At 46.6% G+C, this 18,260-nt stretch overlaps 1 protein-coding gene across 1 annotated transcript in view; it reads left to right on the top strand.

Moving 5' to 3' along the window:
* Window positions 1-18,260, top strand: part of MAMLD1 (mastermind like domain containing 1) — a 75,088-nt gene that overhangs the window by 38,100 nt on the left and 18,728 nt on the right. The window contains exon 2 of the mRNA XM_042876525.1: window positions 5,422-7,122. Within this exon, the coding sequence (XP_042732459.1) occupies window positions 5,422-7,122 (1,701 nt within the window). The remainder of the gene's footprint in view (window positions 1-5,421; window positions 7,123-18,260) is intronic.

The raw sequence follows: 18,260 nt of genomic DNA, 5'->3' as shown, positions 1-18,260 counted from the left end.
GGCATGGGAGAAAAAAAATTGTGACATTTTCTTGTTTTATATGGAAAATTGCCAGTTTCATTTTTTCATTACATGACTGTTTTTGTCAGAACAGATAGAAACATTTTGGGCTGATGGGCAGATAGCTCTCGCTGAAGCTTGTTGAAGCCACAGAGACTGAAGTCTTGATGGCTGAATGCTGCAGTTTGCCTCTGGCAAATACATGCTTCCAGTTTTGGCAGTGTCGAGTGTTTGAAAGAGACAAAGAGTGAAAGGTTCTCTGGTCAGCTCAGTTGAGCAAAGCTCAGATTTTGTACTGTGCAGAGGGAAAAAACAATCTGCAACAGATCCTGGAAAACAGGAGAGTTGAGACCCATGGAGTCTCAAGGGAATGCTGGAATTTGCAGGCTGATGTGTTAAAGCGAAGCTCTTCCACTCTTCTCAGGCTGCTGCATTATTCAGCCTTTCCACTGAAAATTAACTGTGCTCTTTTTTTCACAATTCTTTATCTAACCTTCACTCTTGGTGACCTTGATTCCCCAGGTTTCTGAGGCACCAGGGTCTTGCTCTGAAAAGCTTTGAGAAAGGCTGCCAGAGAACACTAGCAAGTACCCGGGAGAGACTGAAACATTCCCCATCTGCTTGTTCTCCTCCTACCATCATTTCTCTTTTCTTTAATCAAACCAATAGAAGAGCCAACACCTGGGTTTTCCCAAGAGCTACAAGGGCTTTGTGACTCCTGGAGAAAGAAGGTTATCTGACTTCCATTCTGGAGGTCCCAGATTGATATATTTCAGACTCTTAAGTCAAGAGGGTTGCCAGCAATGATGGCTGCAGGGAGTCAGAGGAGCTGGACAGGATGCCGGAGGTGAACACGGACTGTACAGAGGTGGTTTCAAAATGGCAGTGTCTCACAGGGCTTGGTTCCTGCATGAAAATGCTTGTGGGTGTGGGAATCACTGCTGTAGGTTGGATCACTCAGTGGCAATGAGTGGGGTGAGGTGGCTGCAGATCAATAATCAGCACCCTGCGGTCGCTCTAAATCAAGGCTTGAATCTCTGACAGGCTGCAGCAGCATGAGAGAAGCACAGAAATACCTCACCAGACATTTTTCTTTTTTTGTTTCTGCTTTACGCTGTCCTAAACAGACATCTGCTGTTACATTCAGCTTGTATTTGGTGGAAGGGGAACGAAAGCTGCACAGATCCTCCCAGTGGGTGGTGGGGGCTCTTCCCTGGCAGCTGGGGTGCAAGCAAAGGCCCAAGGGATGGAGCAGAGCAAGTGTGGGCTGGCAGCAGGCCGTGGGACAGGCTGGGTCATCAGGCTGATGCGGTAACCAAAGATATCTTGAGCTAAAGGAAGAACGAAAGCGCAGTGATGGCAAGGCAGTGAGCCAGACTGGAGAAGCTCACGCGGTGTGTTATTAAAATCCAATGGCACCACCACAGTGTGCATCTATTGACAGTTTAATCTCTCTGCTTCAGCTCTCCTCGCTTGCAGCCATTGCTGAGAAACAGTAGGTCTGTAGAGGCCAGCACTGCTGCGTGGGCTCAGGGAGCAGCAGGTGGAAGGAGCAGTGGCGGGGCGCAGCCTGCAGCCCTCAGCTCCCAGCCCTCCTGCACAGCACAGTGCCCGCACAGCATGCTGTGGGGAACGCTGCCCTGTGCAGAGCTGCTGTGTGACAGATGAGATGTTTGCAGCCACAGCTGTGGAGCTGCCGGGGAAGGAGCAGTGTAAACAGTTATTATTTATTCTTGTTACACTACCATTAGGAACCAGCAGTGTGACTCGTCTGGAACTTGGGCCTTTCCCAGAAGCACACCCGTTCATTCTGAAAGCATAGCAGGGCCGGGACCACGGCACGCTCACTTCTACAAGCAAACCAGTCAGATGTTCCCTGCATCAGGGGGCTTGTCTTTGTTTCCTAAGTATTCCCCAAAAGAAGCTCGCACCTGCATGCTGATGAATTGCAATGGATTTTGACAAGGTCGCAAAGTTTGTTGCTTATCTGCTCAGTCTTAGCGTGCAGATGTGAATGGGGTTTTCCCATACGTGGCTGTACAGCTCCCAGCCAGCTTAAGAGGGTGTTAAGTGTTTATATCATATTTATATGCTCTTACCAGTATTCAGTTTGGAAGGAGGCTGCCCAGCATACAGCCAGCAGAGAAAGGGAAGGAGCATATTCTGGTTCTCTCCTCATGTCTGCTGATTTTGTCAAATAGCATAAACCCTTTCAAAAGAAAGAGATAAAGAATGGGTATAAATCAGCTCCCTTCTCTGGGAATCCAGGGCCAAACAGGGAAGCGTGCAATTCAGAGGGAGCTGGGAGATGTGCTGGCTCCATCAGAGACCACCTCAGTGCAGTGTACGGTGTGGGAGGAACAGTCACTGTGTCTGACTGGGGAATATTTCAGCTAGCCTGTCCACCCTGAGGAGAGAGTTCTGTTTGTCCCTCATACTTCATATTAAGTGCCTGGTGAAACACTGTTGTCTAGTTTTTTTCTTTGTGATCTGCTTGAAGCAGAGAGCTGATGATACTCTGTCATCCCTTCCACCCAAAATTACTCTGTAATTTGTTTAGTCCACTTTAAGAACGGTATCTTTCTCAAACTTGTGGCTGTAGACAAACGTATCTTAACCAAATGCAATACTGTGAAATTTTGTGGAGTTGTACCTGCCAACAATGGAGGAAAATGGTCTTCTGGACTTCATAGTTTTCGTGCAAATATCCACCTGGGAAAAAAGAACCTTGCTTTTCAAGAGAACTTGACACTCAGCTAACATCACTGCACCTCTTTTCCAATCTAGCTTACTTAAAAATCCTGTCCCACTTTTGGAACGCCTGTGCTTCTGAACACCATGGCTTTATTTTACCTACAGTTACAGTCTTGGGGAAATGGGCTTTCACATTACTCCCCAGTGCAACAGTTAGACAATACTTTTTAAGTGTTTAGAAAGCCCAGTTTTCTCCCCAGTAGCTCAGAGCACAGGAATGTCCTTTGGCAGGGATGTACATGCCAGCATGTCAGCTGGCCAAGTGTGGGAGATCCCCCAGCACCGCCTGCTGCAAAGTTCCCAGTGTGCAACTTGGGAACGTGTGGTGTTTATTTTGGATGTGTGAAGCCTGTGTAAAGATTCCCTATACATGTCTGGGTTTAAATATATGTAGTTATGCTCCACCAACGTGTTTCAGCCTACACAGGGCAGCATCTGTTGAAACATGTACCTCTGGCTTAGTTTTGTCAAAGAAAATGAAGGAAAACAATTTCATCCATCATTAGACTACCATTTGGGAGAAGATTTAGGCCTTGTTCCATTTCCTGAAGCGATGCAAATTTTGGCCTCAGCAGCCCAGAGAAAAAATCCACTCCCTGGTGCTTCAGTCTCTGGCAGCGATGTAAGGACAGGCTCTTGCATTCAGGGTTAAACCAAGCATGGCACAGCTGGCTGAAGAGGGCTGCTGGGCAGCGGCATGCAGGACACCGAAAGCAGCACTCCCCAGTCCGGGCCAGATCCAACTCACTCGTGGTTTCTGGGAGCAGCTTAGGGTAAAGCAGTGCAACTGGAGGCCACAGAGCAGGAGCAGTGATTGCTCTGGTATGGAATAGCTTCCTTAGAGGGTAGGTGAAAAATGTCCATGCAAAAAGGTCTCTTTGCCACAGCACCATTCAGAACTGCTGTGTGGTGGGTGAATTTCTCCTAGAGCCTGAGCAGCCGCTCACCATAGCATACAAACCTGTATTTCCATCTGCCAGCACCCTGTTCCTCATGTACAACTAACTTGCATCCTCTCACTCACCTCCAAATACCCATGTAAGTTGGGCGTTAACACGTAGGAAGGTATCTGTGTAGCCTGATCACATGCTGGCCCAAACTTACAGTCTTCTCTCTGCCCACCAATTTAGAAACAAATGATGTGAGAGCACTCGTGTGTGTTCAACAGGCTACTGGGAAACTACTCCAAGTTCCCAGCTCAGAACAGCCCCAGTTGTGGTGAGTTACTTGAGCCCATGGCAGATGGGCTGAATTTCAGGGTGGCCACTGGCCATTTGTACATTGCAGAAGCAGCTGCACCACGTGCCCATATTGCGCCCTGCAGCCTCGTATGCCCCGTGATGAGCGTCCTGTGGCAACAGCTCTTTGAGCACCAAAGCGGCTGTTTGTGTGGGGAACTTAGGAACGGGTGAGATGTAATATTCAGTGCAAAATTCAGAAGCCAGTCGTACCCACCGCAGCCTTAGAGTGGACATGACTACGCTGGCAATACGTGGTGGGGTTCTTTTAACGCTGCAGGCAGGTATTACAAGGAGAGAGGATTTTTTTCCTGGTGCAAGGTGATTAGCAGTGCTTTGAACGGTAGTTCAGGGCTGGGAGAGGTTGTTCTGTGAGCTGGCTTAGAGGAACAGTGACTCTATGGCTTCTCCATTGCTGACAAGATATTTCTTTAAACACCACCTCCCTCTACTATTACACAAGAGCAGAAGGCTTATTTCCCTTAACTTGGAGCAGCAATGTTAATGTTTGATTAATCCTATGACATACAGGTCAAAGTTGTTAAAAATGAAAGCCACAGATGATTATATTTGGAGGAGATGACTATATTGCACTGAATTTGTGATAGAGACGTTATTTTTAGTTTCAGTTTCTTTCTAAACATAATGAAGTTGGTTTATTTTTCCTCCAAAACTTGTGGATTTACCACTACACCATTTCGTAAAGATGAGGTATTTCTGTCGTGGTATTTTGAAAATACTTCAGATTTTACAAATAAGTTGCATCCTAATGTAAATGAAGCCCATACTGCCAGAGACTTAGGAAAACAAAGAAAAGTTAAGATTTTAGCTGTTATTTACTGTTAAGAAAACCTAAACTATCTACGATTAAAAAAAAGACTGAAAGCTGAAAGTCTGATTAGATATGTAATTGAGGTCTTTTTGTTTGTTTGTTTGAGTTTGTTCAGAAAGCATGCCAGTTATTTCAGAATGAAGAATGTAAAACAACTTAGTTGTCTCAGGTCTGAATTTAATCCGAGTCACTGGCAGGAGGTGGCTAAATTCAATCCAGGGTTTCATTCATTTCTGCCGTTGTCTAGACCATGGAAATGCTGGCATGTTTGTTATGCAGGGAGTATAATGTCTTAATTGAGATGATACCAGAAATGATTTTAAAAACTTCTATCACAGTTCAGATGACAGGCAGTGTTTTATAGCTTTAGCACCTGTCTTAGGGCCAGCACGTGAGATCGAGCCTTTGTCTGACTGTAACTCATCTGATTTCAGCAAAGTCACACCCACTTAAATCCTGATTGAATTTGTCTCACGTGATTGGTTTTTTAATTGTGCGGTTTAATTTTCAGTATCTCCAACCCAGTGTTGCAGTTCGGAGCTTTAGAGCACGTTAGTGTAAGGTCAGTAACCATCTTTTCCATTTTTATTTTCCCAGTTACAGGGATCCATTAAAAGAAAGCTGGAAGATGATAGCTCTCCTGCCTCCAGTGGTGTGCCTGATGTCATTTTCCCAAATGACAGTAAAAGACTCTGTCTCGATGATGTAACCCTTTCCATGGGCCAAGGTACCAATCCCAGTGTGGCGTGTCCAGAACTGCAAAGTTCTCCGTTCTCCAGCAGTCACAGCACTTCTTCCATGGCAGTCACAGGTCATTCAGTGCTCTTGGAAAACAATCACATGAATGGTAGTGGCATCGGCTCCCCATTTTCTGTGCCACCCAACACGGAAATAAATCAGAAGGGATCAGTAGGAGGGCAAGGTAACAGCATTGTCCACTATGATGAGAAAGGAAACAGCTTACAGTCTGTGGACCAGGAGCTGCAAGATCTGTTGGAAGAGCTGACAAAGATGCCTGATCCTTCTCCCAATGACCTGGATCTGGAGAAGATTCTGGGCAGCAAGGCTGAGGAGCCACTTGGCCTGAGTCATTCTCAGCCAAGCATAAGTACCACTCCAAAGTCCTCCCCGCAGACTTCCCACTTGGAGAACCATGTTGCTAACAAAGACTTTTCCCCAGGCTGCAACCCAACCAGTGGAGGATCTCCTCAGATGAGGCCATCATCTGCTGGAGCTAACTTCCAGGTTCCTCCCTCAAACAAACCTGCTGCATCACCCATCTCTGCAGCAGCTCAGAGCAAGAACCAGCAACCACCCATGCTTCCAGTACCCTTACCCAACATACCTGGCTCCAACTGGCATGCTCAGCAGCTAAAGCAGCTGGCAGCTAGCAAGCAGGTGTCTACTACAAAGCAACAAGTACAGGCTCCTAGCTGGCCATCTATGTCTCCTCCTGGTCTCTCTCCTCCTTACAGGGCAGGATCATCCCCCCACCATCAGCCTTTCAGTCCTCAAAATGTTATGGTATCTGGTATGCCTGCTAATAATTTACCAGGAAACAACATTCAGAGTCCTCAAAACACTCTGCTTTCAAGCATGACTTCCAGCAGCACCCCCTCCAACGGCCCCTCTCCTCCCTACGGATCTGAGAAGCTTTCCAGTCCAGCTCTGAACCAGCAGCCCTTCAGCCCACAGAGCTCCATGCTGCCTGCCCTGACAGCAGCCAGCTTACCAGCCAGCAACATTAAAAGTCCACAGAACAACTTGGTTGCCAGCATGGCTTCCACAAATACTGGACCTTCTCCACCATACAGGCCAGAGAAACTGTCAAGCCCCGCTCTGCATCAGCAGCCCTTCAGTCCTCAAGGTCCATTAATCTCTAATATCACTCCCAACAACAACCCCACAAGTATGCAGAACTCACTTTTTAAATCAATGACTACAAGCCAGTCCAAAAATATGAACATAATTATGCAACAGCCATCTGCTAGCTTACAGCCAGGTCTGGTGAATGAGAGCCCTGTTAACCAAGACCAGTTTTCTTTCAACAACACCAAGCCACTATCTCACTTTGCCTCGGAGTCAGCTACCCAAAAGATGTCACCCCTGACAGCAGGACAAGGGCAGCAGTCGCTCATTCACTATCTCCAGCAGCAGCAGCAGCAGTCTCCAGCCGCCCCACAGTCCCAGCAGGCTAACAGCAGCCAGTTCCTCCAGCAGCAGTTCCGGCAGCTGATGCAGCCACATCGGATGCAGAGACACATGCAGTCTGCCACGCTGCCATCTCAAAACAGACAGGTGAGTGTGCTTCTTCGGTCTTGCTGGGCTTACGTGCAAACGTTGAGTTACGTGTTTTCTTCTTTTTGCTTCTCTTTGTGTTTCAACTGTGACGTCGTCAAACTTCTGGGCTGTGCACGGTGTATGAATGGACAACGTCCTGGAGTTATTAGAAGTAACTTTGTTCGTGTCTTCACTTGAAATGTACTTTAATTCCATTGTGCACTGTCACCTCTAGCCCAGTGGAGAATGTTGTGCTATTAGGCAAAACCCACTTCTCACTACTGAAATAAGTTATTTTTAAATGTACAGATTGTGTTCTTAGGTATATTGTAAGCGGTAGAGATGTTCCCATAATTTGTTTTCCATCTTTTTTTTTTCTTTATTTTTTTCCCCTTAATGCCCTTGGCTGATTTCATCTCTATGTTATGTTTCTGAGGCCAGAAAAGATCGGGGGGGTGAGAAGTGAAGTTAAAATATGACTCCTTGATGGACAGCAGGTCAAACAGTACAGCATCTGAATAGCTAAGAGGCAGACTTGAAATACCTGTTGCCAGCATTTGCCAGAAGCAATGCCCTGCTTTGGATGAGGGCCATTCCCCACCCTTTGCTAAGCTGCAATACCAACTGAGCTTGTATGTGCAAAAATGTGACTGGCAAGATTGAGAAGCAGCTTTGGTTTCTCTCCAGCAACCTTCTCCCTGAGACCCAAGTTGAGGTGCAAAGCACTATCTGCTGCTACCCCAAATTAGAGAGATTTGCTGAGTGTTTCAGGGCAAGGAAAGGCTTGGGGGCTCAGTCTGAGAGCTCAGCTATGAGCAGTAAGTGGCTGTCTTTTCACTAGGAAGAATAATGGTAGGACACAAACGGAACCCTGCCACCAAAGCCAGCTTCAATTAGGCAGAACCAGCACTGTGGCAGCAGAATCCTTAGCCCAGCCGTGTGTGCACGCTTACACTGACTCCTCATGGTGCGCTGAAACGCTTCTGCCCCAGTGATCTGAAGGCTGATCTTCAGAGCTTGCATGGACCTGTTCCAGAGAGCTGTGCTTAGATGGGGAATGCAGACCCTGAATTTCTGTGCTTTCCTACCTCCTAGGACTTCAGCTCTTGTAGAGATGCATTTCTTCAGTGCGGGTGGCTTAGTGTGTAACTTTTTTTGTGATAGCAATGAAAAATAAGCAGCTAGTTATAAACATCAGCTTTGTAGTGGTAAATTAACAAGGTGCATTTCCACTGTGCCTCTCTGAGATTGACCCAAAGTTGTGTAAACCCGGTGCTCCCCTGCTTTGATCCAGCAGCTGAGGGCAGAATGGCTGGGAAGGCTCAGGATCCCAGAGAGTGGATGCACAGCCGAATGAGTGAGTTGCTGCAGCTTTGTGACTTAGTGCTGATCAGGGGTTGTACACTGGAGGCAGTGTGAGTGAAAAATATTCATGGTGTCTTACTGCACTTCGGACAATGGCTGCAAAGTTGTTAAACTGCCACGACACAACCTGTTTTGACCCACGTCCATAACCTTTGAGCGTGTATCTTTTCTCTGGCTCTACCGCTGGATCTGTGGCATCACCACGTCCCTGCTGTGTTCCTGAGGTTTCCTGTGCCCTCATTTTTATCTTACACCTCCAAACCCCTGCAGTGAATCTCTCTGATTGTCCAAAACCAGCCCTTTTCAGCAGCTTTTCCACTGCTCTGCCTGTGCTGCGTTTCCAGGTGCTTCTCACTGTCAGAGAGGTAGCATCATCTGGTGCCTATCAGTAATTATCAAAGATGATAAAGACAGTGATTACAGGCAATGAGCATCTCGTTTCAGATTAGTTAGGTAAGCTCCCGGTGCCTCCCTCATGTTACAAGTAAGACTGGTGCACTAATTATGCACCAGATGACTGTGCTTTGGTTTTACAGTGTGCTGAGCCACCTAAGAAGGATGGTGCATGTTCAGAAGCTGAACTTTTTGCTGTGTTTTGATGATTTTACTGTAAATCTCATAGGAGGATGTGGAATCCTGCTGCTGAATTAAAAGCAAATGGCAAAAAATGAATTTTTTGGAGTGAAAGGACAGAAAATTGGAAAATATTTGAGGTGTGAAACCTTAAAATTCTGAGTTAGTTGCTGTTTGTTTGAATCTAGCAGGTAGGTCTGCTATTTGTCTGCAAGAGATCTCCTACCCACATTGAAACATACTGAGATTTTGGGGCCGGCCTGTACCAGTTTGGGTCTGTGATGTGTGCTGGCAGCAGTGGCTGTGGGGTCAGCGTCCAGCAGCACGGCTGAGAGCCCACTTCAAGGTTTTTGGAATCTCGGTGCCAGCTTTCTCCTGAGGCTGGTGACGAATGCGGCTTCTCAATCACAGAACAGCTGTTTCATTAAAACACCACAAGATTCAGAAGACGAGAGACAACTTCCGCATCTTCAATAACCAGTAACTGTCCGATGGAAAATTGCCTTTTTTAGCCTCACTGACGGAAACCCACTCAAAGAAAACCAGCAGAGTTCCCTGGGATGTTGGTTGGCATTTGAAAGTTGTCCCCTTACTCTGTGTGCACGTTTGGGAATGCGACTATCATTTATCAAAAGAAGGCCAGGTGCTCTCATCTTTTGAGCAAGAGGTGCAGCTCGATACAGAAGAATGTGGACGGTGGCCAGTTGGAGGGAGAACAGTAAACCACACAACGTGACCCTTGTCGTGGGAGAGCAGCACGTGGGAGAGAGCTGTGGCTGTGCCCCAGCCCAGGGTGAGCCGTATGCTGTTCTGTTCAGGCAAACTAACGCCAAGGCTCCACGTCCCAGATGCTGGCTTCTTCCTGGTGCATCCCAGCTGCAGCGTGTGGGTGTGGAACATAACAGTGTATCTCTTCAGTGTAATCAGTCTGCATCCCAGAGCCTGGGTTGCCTGGACGAGTGGCAAATCTGATAACGTGTGATCTTTCCACGTCTGAAGCGCTGTGTCTTTGCCGTTGAATGCTGACTGATAATGATTTAGGCACCAACAGTTTGCGTTGTGTGATATTGCAAAGCCTGGTGGTACTCACAGCGCTCCTGTGGATACGTGCAAGTTTTCATTGCACTCATGTACTACTGGTGCTTGCTGAGTGAAATTACACTCAGAGGTCTGGACTCACAAATCCACAATATAAGGTGGTATTAAGTGCCAGGGAGTCTCCTGAGCTGCCCCTGCTGCTTTCTGGGCTGCAGCTCAGCCCTCTGACTTTCTGCTGGCTGGCTCTGGGTGTGTGAAGGCAGCATCTGCCCAGGCAGGTTGAATAGCTGGGCATCTCCCGCATTTTATGTCTAAATACAGCTCGTACTTGCAGATCCTCTCTTTTGGCATGTCGGAAATACTGGGCTCAATTGTGCCTCCAGCTATGCTGGTATGACATCCCTGAGTTCAGAAAAGCCATTCTCTTGTTCCAAGCCATGTAAGAATAGTAACGGGCCCTCGTGAATGGAAAGAGGAGTTCTCCTGCTTGTAGGAAGAGGAGCTGGGGATCTCTGCGTTGCAACCTTTGGGGGGCTGTGAGTTTTCCATGCCCAAGTCTGCCTGAGTTAGTTTCAGAGCCCTGGGGAGGGGGCTTCAGAGCCCTGCTCTGTGACACACTTTCAGACAAGACCCGATGGAGAGGCTTGTTTTCTTGGGGGGACGTGGCTAAGAAATACCTGTTGTTTGGCTGTGACACACTGCACATTTCTGAGCTGCACTTGCGCTGTGGGAACCAAATGTGCTATTCTTAGAGCCCTCCACACTTGTGCTGACATCCAGATAGCTGTACAACGGGCTGCCAGAGCAGGGTGTGTTTGTGTCAGCTCCATCACCAAAAATTATGGAAAAGGAAAAAATTATAGCGAAAGAAGCATAGAGAAAAGTCTTGCAATATTAATAGCTGTATTTTACTGTATGCTGACTGTATGTGAGAACTGAATACTGTGATGAAGATTTAAAAAAAAAAAAAAAAAAAAGAACTCTGTAAGGGACTTGAGAGTGTTTGTTTAACTGTGGTTAAAGAAGCAATAGAGTATCTGAGTTGGTGGAGTAAATCACAGGTTGCAGAAACACCAAAACCCCCAAGCTTCATTAAACGTGCTAGGAGGAAAAAAAGTGAACAAAAAGTCTTGCTTCTATGCATGAGCTCTCTTAAAATAGAAACAAAGCTGCAGAAGAAGTGCACTGTTGTAAAGAGTAAACTGACCCAGAGCTTAGGTGTTAAAGGTTAAATAAATATGATGGAATGTGAAATTCAGCTTTTATTAATATAAGAATAGAAATGTACATTCAGTTGTGGTATGTACAGGAAAAACATAGTGGGGATTTCTGAAATGGTGTACATTTTCCTATCACACAAAACAAGCTGTGATGTCTTGTATTATTAATAAGACTGGAATCCCAGATTTCATCTGCAGTTTCAGTCTTTCCCTTGCCCCTTCCCTTCCCCATCCCTTTGTCTTTAAGCGTCACACTTATCTAACTGTGAATGAAGTTCTGCTTGGTCTTTCCCACTGATCTTCCCCTTTTTCATCCTTCTCTTGTTTCTTCTCTTTTTGTTTTTCCTCTTCCTTCTCCTTTTCCTTCTCTTTTCACAGGAAAGACTTTTATATATATATATTTTTTTGTAACTAATGCTGCAGGGAAGAAAAACGGATTTGATTTCAAAGGGCAGTGATAGCACAATACTCGAGCAAAGCCTTTGAGGTAGCGGAGAGCTTTTGAAGGCAAAGGAGCAAGCCCTTCAGCTAATTAAGTGCTTTTGACTGGACGAATAAAGGAAGCTGGTGATGAATCTGGATTGCAGCAAGCAGGCAGTAAGGCTGAGCCTGGAGTTTGACCTCTCTGCATATGTAAAAACATCTTGAACGGTCATTTCTGAATTTATATTTAGCAGTGCCGTTGCAACAGTGCTGGTATTTTTTGCTCAAACCCAAAGATTCCCCTTCCCAGGGGAGCCCAACGGAGGCTATTGCACAGCCAACTCCTGCCCGCCCCCACCACTAAGTGACGTTGGATGGCTCTTGGAAAGTAAGGAGGAGGCTTTTGGAAAGATGTGGGTGTTGGCCGGCTATGCCAGCAGTAGCCCAGTATTTTCAGAACTGCAGAAGATAAAAAAATCAGGTCTGATCTCCTCACCGTACTGCTCTTTTGTGTTGTTCTGTTAAATTGCATGCGTCCTTCTATGCTGCCTTCTTTCAGGACATTTCCCTGCTGTAACTGAGCCTTGCTATCCATGCCTTAGTCTTCACTGTTCTTTGGTGTGCAATCAAGTTTCTTCTGGCACCTCTGCTCAATGCACGAGTTGTTTCTCCCAGTTAGCCCCCAGTTAGCTCCCAGCAGAGGGACCACGAAGTGCTGGGTGTGGGCAGGCTGACATGGCAGCCGCCCTTGTTTTGGTGGAGAAGGAAAAGAGGAGTATTTAGCACACCATGAACATGCAGATGGAAATGGGACATCCCAGAGAAACGTAGGACGGGTCACTGAATGACAACAGTGTGCTTTTATAGTCTGTCCTTATGCCCAGGGCATGCAATTTAAGCAACAGACAGTTTTTTCCTTTTTCCCTGCAGTGGGGGTAGGAGAGAAGCTCTTCTGTCAAACATACGGGGAAAGTGGTGTTATTGTGCTAAGTCTGATTCATTTGATGTGAAACCAAATTCTGGCACCCACGTGTACCAAAACCTCTCTGATCCTGCCAGCTGGGCCAGCTGCTCTCTCCCTGGTTTCCCAGATGCCTTGGTAGGTTTACTCGTGGGCTCACAGTGGCTGGGTCAGGCCCCAGCACCTGCACTGACCCAGCTGTAGCTGTTGCTACAATGCACTCCCTGCACCCTCACTTACACCCATCGCTCTGCACCAAAAAGGTGTTCGTAGCGCAGCGTGCTGATGAAGAGCAGTGAGGGAGCAGTTTCCATGACCCTGCTGTACACCCAAATCTTGCTTCATCTCTCCTGCAAATTCCCATCAATCTCAGAGCATCTGAACACCAATTTGTGCCCCACTTCTGGAAGGTTCATTTGTTCATTGTCTGTATTTTTGCAGTTTGTGGGCCTCGCCTCCAGCTAAACACAGCATGGCGTTCAGAAAACGTGCTCACCTCCCCAAATCCATGGCCTTCTCACTCTCTCAAATTCGCTGCCTAAATTAAAAGTTAATTTGAGCACGTTTTGTGGGGATGTTGAGAGAGGTTGTGCCTCCCTTTTGGGATGGGGGGGAGAAGGTTTCCATTTGGTACTGTCGTGCAGCAGTCTAAAATTGCATCTACGCTCGCAAGGCTGAGGCACCCGTGGCTAATTAGTGATTGGAACGAAAAGCAGGCAGATGAATCAGGCAGCCTTCGGGGGGCAATAAATCAGGTGGTGCCTCCGGGCGGCGGGGCAGGGTGATGAGAGCTGCCCACTTCATCCTGCTCGGCTCCGCTGCCATTCCTGCCCTGCTGCAGCGAGCGCTGCACGCGAAATAACAGCACAGACGTGTTTTGGTACGGATGCGATACCTAGAAATAACTTTCCTGGTAAAGTGAACTCAGTCTCTTTTTCTCTGGGCGTTTTGGAGAAATTTCAGTGTGTGGGTGGGGGAAACAAAGCAGTGGCTGTAAACAGGAACTGATATTGTCTCCGTGTCTGAATGGAGAGAGAAACTGGACTGGCTTCGTCGGTTCCCTCGTACATCTGCGAGTCTGGAAACACTGGGATGATTCACAGTTTGCTGATTAATATAGGAGCAAGCAGAATAGGGTGAATTAGCGGCCATTAGAGATACGCTCTGTATGGCAAATGTCCCCCTAGAACAAATGATGTTTCACGAAGATTGCTTAGAGGAAGAGGTAATGGGTCTTAAATACAAATTAGAATCAGTCTCGTCAAAGCTGTTAACATTAAGATTTGAAAGCCAAACGCTATTACAAGCTGTCTTCAAAAACTCTGGCCGCTTAGGAAGTGTATCAGTCTGCCGTGTCGGCGTTGCAATATTTCTGTCTCAAGTACTTTGGACTATTTCAAGCAGCCTGCACTAATAATTGATAGAAACTCGCAGTCAGAACGGAGCAGCTTTTTTTAGGGCTTTGAAGGCTAATCACTGTTACTTGTACGTTTTTAGGTTAAATCTTTCACAGCATACCTAAAGGCAAAAATTATCATATCAGTCCATAATTCTTAAAAGCTCTCCCGGCAATTAACAAAAAGTAACCCTGTATTACAGTTTAACCCTTTGCATATGGGGATGTGAAAAGAACAAGATAGGAAATACATTACTGCAACATAAACAGTGTTCTCTGGCTGACCGGCATAATGATTTAGCAGTTCTCCTTGTAGTAATGAAACAAGATACCTTAAATCAGCGTCAGACAGATGCAGATTTGAATGCAGGTTCTGGACAACCTGTGCCAAGGTATTTTTCCCCACTGGAGAGTTGTTAAGAACCCATTGAAGGAGGGGGGAGCCTTGTGAAGCAGATGGGGCAGTGCCATATCCTGCTCTGACACGGTACATGAATGGCTTGATCTTGTAAAGCCTCAACACACACACCTAAATTTACCCAGCAGGAGGTCATCCCAGGACGACTGCGGGATTATTTCTGAGAGCAAAGTGAATCATGTATGCTCGTCTTTGTGTGTTCAGCAAAGATCAGAGGTGGAGGAAGAGGATGCCTCAAAGGGCAAAGCAATCATTGGCAATGGCAGTTCTGAAGAAAGCCTTTCTCTGAAGAAGGGAGCTGGAAGCTTTGGTGACCTGTGCCTGCCTTAGTTCAAGCTTGCGTTTGAATAATTTTTGGCTCTCTGTCTCTTTGGGGATCATACCAGCATTTTGTGGATGTCCCAGCCTTCAAAGAAGCTGAAGTTTTCATCATCCTGCTGGTTATTTGCAGCCCTCCGGGCTTCAGTTTTCCAGTTGTGGGCAGCAGGAGGACGAGCTGCCCCTGCATTGGTCACAGCATAGCAAAGGGAAAGGAGGGGAAAAATCTGACCTGGGGCTTGTTTGCTGTCCTTTTCTTTTGTGGTTGTGGGCTGCTACTGTGAATGTTTCTTCCCCACCCGGAAAGATGAGGACATACTCTTCTGGGGTAACAGTAGTGTCCCTGTCGTAAACCAATTTCTCTCACTGCTTTAAGACTCGGGGCTTTTGGAAGCTTCTCTCTGCCTAATGAACGTGTTTAACATTTCCTTTACTCTCCGGCATTATTAAGTGTAAACTGTTACTCTTCTGGATTGAAGTGTGGTTTACAAGGCACTCGCGTTGGGACAGTCTGTTTTCTTTTACAGTTGCTCCAAAGGGCGCACTTAAACAGTGCATGAATGGTACGAGTGGTACTTACTTTGGACAGCCGCCTTTTCTCCTCCTTTCCTTCAGCAGTACTTCTGCTTTCTACGTGGAAAGGCAGTGCTTAGCAGCACAGATGCAGAGTGAAGATGAGCCACTTCTTCTCCTTTCCCCCTCCTCCCGAGAGGTATCCCGTGACTTCCTCTGTGAGCCCATTAATCGCTGCAGCTCAAAATTCAGCCTGATCAAAGGAGCAGAACCAAGTTGAAAAGTGCACATCCTGGCAATTGACTTGGCTGTTTATAGATTCCCCGCTGAGCTCGTTTAGAGCCGGGATGAAGCCGTTCTCCCGCAGGTCTGCTCCTCGGCTCGGCAGCAGCGCTGCGCTGGGTGCCACGCTGGGATCCCCGCGTCCCGCAGCGCCCATACGGAGGCTGAGTGCCCTCCTGGTGGCTCGGCGCAAGGCCTGCGCTTGGCTTTAGGTTGTGCTTCAACTGCAGGAAAAGCAAAGAGCCTGCAAGCTGAAGGTGCCCGCAGTAAATAGTGATGATTCGGTGTTTTGCAATGCGCGCGTCAGGTTTCTGTCTCTTGCAGCTGTCCTTCCTGGGTCGCGAGTGGGAAGGAAAGAATTAAAAAATACGCAGGGGAAATTTGTAAACAACGTGAAATTTCTTGTAAAAGTTTTCTTTATGATGTGATGACTCACTTAAGGAATACAGTTGTTTTTAAAGCCTATTTATACACACAGCTAGAAACCCGTGCTGCTTTCTGTCATTAACAGTCTTGTTGGTTCTTGCTTGCTGAAAGCAAAAATGCAGGCTGCCCATACCTGTGCTGCTTTCTGCAGATTAACATCTGATTTTGCAATCTGTACGCCTCTCAAATTCCAGTCGTTGTAGACGGGAGTTACGGGTTCTCCAGGAATACAGTGTGGGGATCCTGATGTCATCAGCTCAATTCTGTGGTTCCCAAAAGTGTGCTCATATTTCCTGGGGAGTGCTTCACTCGATGTGGAGGTTCTTATCTCATTACAGTGAGTTATTGTTAGTGAGATGTGAATGGCATTCTATTATCGGAAAATATTATGTATTTAATGGTGTAAGAGTACTTAAGGTCAGCAGGAACACAGAACCACTGATAACACCACCATGGGCAGTGTGATGGCCCTGAAAAAGGAGTAAATCTTTCTTTTACTGAAAAAAGGCACTAGACATGTCACCGCTCTCCCATGGTTCTGGACTTCATCTAAAAGCTCCCGTGTTCAGTTATGCTGTATTTTCCATTTGAGAAAACAAATAACCATTTAACAAGATTTAACATTTCTTTTATTATTAAAAGAAAGATTATGACAGTGAAGGGGGGAAATGGACAATCCATTTCATGCTCAGTTCAGTCCTGAATTTTTTCTTACCTATATAAATATTTCTTATTTTCTTATTTATATATTTATATATATATATATGAGGGGAAAAAAAAAAAAAGTTTAGAAAGGACTGTGGCCTTCATCAGAGACTCTGTAAGAAATAAGATTAGAAAGGACAGCCTGACTTGGGTGACTCCATGCAAGTTGTGGCAGTACGTAGCACTGCCAGGCTTCTGCTTATAGAGCAGCTTTCCTCCAGTTTAGAAGTGAGTTAAAATCCTGCTCTCTCTGTGATTTCTTGTTTTTTCTTCTCGTATTAAGGCTTTTCATAAGATGGAATGCTGCCTGGGTGCATTTGAAATACACAGTTCTGACTGTTTCCCTTCTGGTAGAGGGGAGGGCACCTGGCTGCCATCTAGATTAATGCCAAACTTAATGGTGAGCTGATTGTGAATGGTGATGCTGTACTCCTATTTTCTCCTTATCTCTGGGTACTAAACTGTTACACTAATGCTTTCCAAACAAAACAGTTTTGCCAATTTCTGAAGAAACAACAGAACAAATACCACAAATACCACCACAGACACACTGGAAGGAATCCTGCACTGTAGATTATAAATGGAAACAGTTGGCCAGAATACGGAATTAAAGTAATCCCTTATATTAGGAGCCTGAAAATGAGATGACCTTCTGCCTATGCCCTCTCTAGTTGGGGTGTTTCTCCCTACCTTTGCTGTGCAGAAAACAACAGCTGAGCTCTGGGAAACTGGAGCACAGGCTTGCAAATATTACAGGCTTCAAATGCATTGTATTTTTAACAGTAGTTCGTGATGGGAATGACAGGAAGGAAATGAGCAGAAAACATCCTAGTCTATCTGTATATAAAATCTTGCTTGTGAAAGATAGAGTTACCGCAGTAATGATCAGCCACTAATTGATTCACTGTGCTACAAGACAACTGCTGCACAGAGGAGCCCATTTTCACGCTCAAACTCTGCTTGGGTTGTTTGCTGAGGAGGGGCAGGACGGGGTTATAAAGCAGCCGCCGCCTTCAGCCCCGCTTTTCTCAGAAAGAAAAAAAAAGAGACAGCGCCAGCCAAGATCTCTTTCCTTTGGAAATTGTGGCTGGGAAGGGCCCCTTGGGCTTGTGAGACCAAGTGGGCAGGCAGACAGCCCCTTTCCTGCCTCGCAGGCAGCAGGCAGCCCACGGAAGCGAGGCACCAGGCTGAGTTGGATGATGCACTGTGCTGGGCAGGGCGGCAGCATTGGCCGCAATGGGTTCACAGCTGTTGGTTCTTCCTTTCTCCCTCCCCTGCCCTCCCTCCTCCCTCCTGCCTGACCCCAAGCAGATCCAGCACTAAGGACTCCTGCCTGCCCTCGGGAGATGCACCAGAGCTGGCCCCAGTCGCTGCTGCAGCCTCTGCCCTTGTCTGAACACCCGCAGCAATCAGGGAGAGAAAGGAAAGCGTTAAGGAAAAATAGATTCTTCAGCTTAGCCTGGTCCTCTGTTGCTTACTTCTGGGTTTGCTGTGACATGTGCTTGTGAACACTGCCTT

This window comes from Lagopus leucura, unplaced genomic scaffold (genome assembly GCF_019238085.1).
Source record: "Lagopus leucura isolate 7727_CA_CO unplaced genomic scaffold, USGS_WTPT01 Super-Scaffold_100016, whole genome shotgun sequence".
Taxonomy (NCBI): Eukaryota; Metazoa; Chordata; class Aves; order Galliformes; family Phasianidae; genus Lagopus; species Lagopus leucura.
This window is presented reverse-complemented; position numbering and strand designations above follow the sequence as displayed.